The sequence below is a fragment of the Sipha flava genome, unplaced genomic scaffold (genome assembly GCF_003268045.1).
Source record: "Sipha flava isolate LNK unplaced genomic scaffold, YSA_version1 17593_pilon_pilon, whole genome shotgun sequence".
NCBI lineage: Eukaryota > Metazoa > Arthropoda > Insecta > Hemiptera > Aphididae > Sipha > Sipha flava.
In genome coordinates this window covers 944-6879 of record NW_020272029.1, presented here as the reverse complement: position 1 = coordinate 6879, position 5936 = coordinate 944, and the positions used below count along the sequence as shown (strand labels likewise).

General features: G+C 32.4%; 1 protein-coding gene across 1 annotated transcript; it reads right to left on the bottom strand.

Annotated features, from left to right (window-relative positions):
• Positions 1 to 3172: 3172 nt before the first annotated feature.
• Positions 3173 to 5720, bottom strand: LOC112680241. Its single transcript, XM_025550277.1, has 3 exons — positions 5442 to 5720; positions 5211 to 5343; positions 3173 to 3384 (listed from the first exon to the last, which is right to left on the bottom strand). The coding sequence occupies exons 1-3, from the start codon at positions 5718 to 5720 to the stop codon at positions 3173 to 3175; spliced, it is 624 nt and encodes a 207-aa protein (XP_025406062.1).
• Positions 5721 to 5936: the final 216 nt, after the last annotated feature.

Here is a 5936-nt window from a genome sequence, read left to right as displayed (position 1 = left end):
TTTTTTTTTAGTGGCTCTATCAACACTTGTTTTATTGAAGGAGCAAAGTTGTTTAATGCACGTTTGGGTCTACCTCTAACTTTCAATTTATCCTTAAACTTCAGTAGTAATCGTCCAGATAGATCAGCAGGCTTGCTTTCGTCTTCAAGTGTGGTTGATGTTCCTTCGCTATTGTCCTCTTCGTTCAATGTTTGTTGTACTGGAGGCTCGAATTCGATTGCGAGTGTTGACTTTGGTTTAGTTTCTATAGATGCACAAGCGCTCGCTGCAAGTAATGAACAATTTTCAATTTCAGAACCAGATCGTATGATACGTTCAATTTCTTTCATACCCTTAAGGTAAGCTTGAAATTTGTCTGTTCCATGGCAAGCAGATAGGCTAGTGATGCTGAGGGCGATAGGCAACATCATATTGTATTTTTGACGGTTACTCAATACCGGAACTTCTTCCTCATCTAGACATACTCTATTTTCTATCTCATCTAGTTGTACTTGATCTTCTATTTCATCTAAATTACGCGTAGCTGTATTATAAGCTCTACATTTCTTCGTTGATGATAACGACTATGAAACAGAGACAATTCGAAAACGGCTGAGAGTGACCCACATTGTTGTTCTCTTATTAGTAGTATATGGCGGCATGGAGACTGATTGTTAGCATAGAACGTACAGGTACATTCAGTATTCGAACATTTATAAACGACTTCATCCTCTTCATATCGTTCTCGTACACCTCCACTATCCAACTTCATAAACTCTTTCCGGTCTTGTAAAGCTTTCAAGCTTTTATGAAAAAGTACACAACCACGGTCATTCAAGGCAAGTGATGCTTCAGCATTCAATTTACAGATGTTAGTGTCTTTGTCATGTATTTTCAGCGATCTGAGATTTGCCGTAGAAGTGGATTCAGTAAGTCTTTCTGAGCAGAACGATACAAGATGAACGATACTTTGAGAAATTTCAGGAAGCGAAGAGAACCTTGTATGAAGACTTTGTTTTAATGTCCAAAAAGATCTTTCAATTCTGTTATTTGTGTTGTCTCCTAACGTCGGAAGGTTATTTCTAAAACATTTAACCCACATGTTTTTGCATCGTAGAGCTTTTCACTCTGAGCATACAACATATTTTTGAATTTACTCATAATGTCATTTTTAATTTCAACCACTACGGGTGCTGTTGCTACAAGATTTTTAACATATTTTATTACATGAAATGTGCATAGTAAAATGGTTGCTTTTTCAAACACTTCCTTCAAAACAGAAATTTCATTAAAATCTTTGTCAACTATGAAAATATTCGTATTTTGAGTGCATATCGTTTTAAAAACTGAAAAAGCTATGCGGAGATTACTGCTGGTCTCTTCAGATAGAAACGCCAGCATACACATCTCACTTTTATTGGTAGTAGGATTGAGATAACAAAAGCCACACAATTTATATTTGGACATGTCAAAATCAAACGATGTGTCAATTTGAACGACAGTTGAGCATGAAGCTTCAAAAGATTTTTTCATAATATTTGAACTAATACAAAGCACTGAAACGTTTCCATCAACATCTAATTTACTGACTACGTCACCTCCCGCTTCCTCAATTCCTTCCAAAAACATCTGCAGTTCCGATTCATCGGACGATTTGGGAACTAACTTTTGAAGCAGATTTCGAATTTTTTGCGATGAAAGTTTTTTGTCAAATTTACTTTGAAATACACGACTGATCTGACTGACTTTACAGTTTGCGTCGTGAAGATCTGTCAACACGTCTTTCTGTTCACCAGTGAGTTTCATTCTAGTCGTTCCAAACGCAGACCTACTTATTTCGTGATTATGTTCTAAACTAACACTCGTTATCTTGACCCGAGTAGAGTTAGCAGGCTTGAAACAGGTAATTTTAGCTTTGCACCCAATGTAATTGTAGTGTAGTTTAGTTCTTTTACCTGTACTATTTGAAGGCCGGTTGTAACCATGTCGGCAAAGAATTGTAACTTGACGCTTATTGTTGTTGGTAACAATTAACGGTTGGTAATTCTCATCACAAAACGTTTTAAAAGTTTCAAAAAATTGTTCATAACTGTTGAATATTTGGCCCACTTTAATATCATTCTTAATATCATCCATGATAATGAAAGAACTCAAAAAATCACGCTTCACACAAAAAAACGCAAAAAACCGAACAAATAACTATGCATAGAACACAAAAAAACAAAATTAAACACAGAAAGGACCACGGAGAATCACGGAGCATAGAATAAAATGCATACAAGTGTCTGCGAGCAACTGGTTTCATGTAATATACTTTTGTACTTTAACTTTACTGTTTTTACAATGTGGTAATATTGCGATGAGTTTAATTCAAGACTGATTATCGGTGTGGTGGAAAATCCTCACGTCATCTTATCGAGACAGTGATAATCTTAATGTGATGAAATAATCTGCCAATTACTCTTATTAAGTTTTATACCAAGCGTGCCTAACCTTTTCAACTTGTGGGTACATTCGAAATTTATATTTATACTACGGGCCGTATAAACTTCACGGTTTTTTTTTTGTTCATTGTGATAAAATGTACATAACAATAGACATGATATTATCTTTTTTCACTTATCGAATTGATCACTCTAATCGTGTATGTTCAAACTGTATGTACTTCAAGTACCTATTGTATACAATATCCATGATTACCGAGCATAGAACGATTGACTGTATTTTTTCAGTTTTATATTTTATTTTCGATACGAATGTACAGTACCTGCAAACAACATTTTATGCGTAGGTACCGTACCTGCATTTAACGTTTTATGTATAGGTACCGTACCTGCATATAAACACAACCAAAAAATAAACGTTCTATCAAATCAATAATAATGTTAATAACTATGTCAATAATAATAATGATTTATGTAATGTAAAAAATAAACGTTCCTTCAATTTGAGTTCATTTTTCAATGTGTCTTCATTTCAAAAACATCGCTTTACAATGTGGCTCACCTCAAATTAGCTTTATAAATTTGTGGCTCCCAAAGTTAAGGTTAGTGGCCACCCCTGTAATATACAATATTTTCGAATTAAACACGTAACGTATTCAAATAGCCATTAAAGTCATCTGTATCGGTATACATTAGTGTTACGTCGGCATTCTAATGTCTTTTCACGAGGTCATAATGATAATTATACTTTAATGACTTGCTGACTTCCAATACCGCAAACACTCGATGTATATGAGCTTGTCGAATTTTATTATTTTATTTTCCAGCGTGATTGCCACCAAATTATCCCCGTAATATTTACAATCTTTACACGTCGTCTTATTGATTAATTTTTGCACCCGTGTATCGCTTGACACTAGCTCCATGTGCATACGTTTACGAACGGATTCCATTGTTTTACATATAGAAAATATATTACATATTTAATTATTACACAAATAATATAAAATATATTTATTATATATATAAAATGAAGTCGCTTTTTTTTGTTCGGGATAAACTCTGAAACTACTTATTGGATCGTCGTGCAGTTTTTTTTTAAATTAAAGAGGACAATACAGAGAAGGTTTTAGGCGTAAATTTAGTCTAATAAAGTTAATAAATAATTAGTTATTAGTAATCTATATATATATATATATATAAATGGAGCAAAAAATGTATAACATTTCATCAATTGAGAACGGCTGGGCCGATTTAGCTCAAATTTTTTTTTATTGTTTGTAATTGCCAGGAGAAGGTTTTTACGAAAATTTTTTTTGGAAAAGTGCTATTGTTTAATAAATCATAGTTTAATTTAATAATTTTTGACCTGGTCGATAACTGCACAATTGAAATGAATTATTAAATAAAACTATAAAAAAACTATTAATTTTATTTTTGGTAGTAAATGACGGGTATTGCATAAATATTAAACAAAAAAAGATCCCGCAACAGATGTCAAAACAAATAAGAATGTTAGTTCGAAAAATTATTCTACGTTATCATGAGCTTCGTCAACAATTCATGGTCGAAATGTATGTAAAGATAGTGAGCAAACGATTTTGATACTTGCGATTTAATCAAAAAAAACTGCGTGCAGAAGATTCTCAAAACAATTGTTAGATATTGGAGATGGGAAAGTTACTACAGATGAAACGGAATGTATAAAATTACCGACCGATTTCTGTACAATCATTTATTCGCAAGATGCTCTCATTGACTAGATATTTTCCAATGTACACAAACAATATACAAATCATGAGTGGCTGGCAGAAAGGGCAATTTTAGTAGTAAAAAATATGGACGTCAAGAATTGAATCTCAAGATAAACATTTATTACCAGGAGACATGGTGTCATACAAATCTATAGGTATAGTTTGCTATGCTACTGAAGCTGTAAATTATCTAACAGAGTTTTTAAACTCATTGGATTTACCAGGCATGCCACCGCATAATTTACAATTGAAGGTTTGTTCTCCGGTTATTTTGCTTCATAATTTGACTTACCACGGTTGTACAACGGCACACGATAAGTTGTTAAAAAATTAATGAAAAATGTTATCGAAGCCATAATTTTAAATGGCAAATTCCGAGGTGAAAATATATTATTACCACGAATCTCCATTATACTCACAGATGTGCCAATAAAATTTAAACGCCTTAAATTTCCTATTAGATTAGCATTTGCAATGATTATCATTTATCAATAAGTTTATATTAAATTAAATTTATAATAATAATATGATTATCAATAAGTTTCAAAGCCAAACAATGTCTGTAGCTTAGATTTGAGCACATCATATTTTTAATTATACATGGTGTGCTCTCGAGCCATCCAGTTTGTGTTGGCGAAAGATGGGATAACAATAAATATTGTCCACTCTATTGCATTAAGGGATAGCTATTGTTTTTTACTAATATTGTCATAATTAGCGATATGTATAATTTTAATGGATCAATTTTAATAAATTATTAAAAAAATAAATGTTTGATGTTTTTTCATTTTTATAATTCGTCACCATTCATAGCACTCCATATCTCTTCCTTACATCCTTATCCTTACCCACATTCTTACATGCCTATATTTAATTAGTTATTTTTTCTAGTAAAATATTCTCTAGAAATAATTTATATGACAAAACAACGTTTGTCGGGTCAGCTAGTATATTTATATATTATATATAATATATTAATATATTAATTTATATATTAATATATATATTATATATATATATTAAACTAAATAACCGAAAACGCTGTTGTTCATCAGCTTATAGAAATCTTTTTCAAAATCATTCACAGCCTTCTGACGCATTCCCGTGTTTAAATTTATATACTGAGCCAACCAGGCCGATTGCCGAAACTCGAACACTCTGTGTACCTGTACAATTTTATTAATATAATACACTAAAAAATATAACTTACAGACTATTATACATAATTATATTATATTATATTATATATTATATTAATATTTACCTTGTTCACTTTCAGTTTGTTAGCCACGGCCTGTTTTAAGTTTAGGTAATGTACCACGTAGTTCTTCCGAGACCCCAGGGTGGCCATCAGCTTCGATAATTTCGAGCCTGGCAGGACACTGTTCTCAGGCAGGAACGGAAGATCGTTATGTAACTCGTGCAGATCTTTGGGGTACGAGATATCGACCTCGTACACCCGTCCTACCTCGGAGGTATCGCTTACACATACCAGACCGTCGAGTGTAGGCTCGACCCATCTGAAGTCGCCGTGCATGTTCATCTTATGAACAATTCATAAGATGACGAATAAATATAATTTTGAAATAATAAAAATAAAATTAATTAACATTGTTTTTTTTTTTGTTTAATCCCATGAGATAAACTTAAAAAAAATAGTTGCTTTAAGGAAGGAGGATGCTTTCCAAAAATAGGTACTAAAAATATCACTAGAAGATATCATGCGGTGCTAAAAGGATTAATTATTTAAGCCATAAAA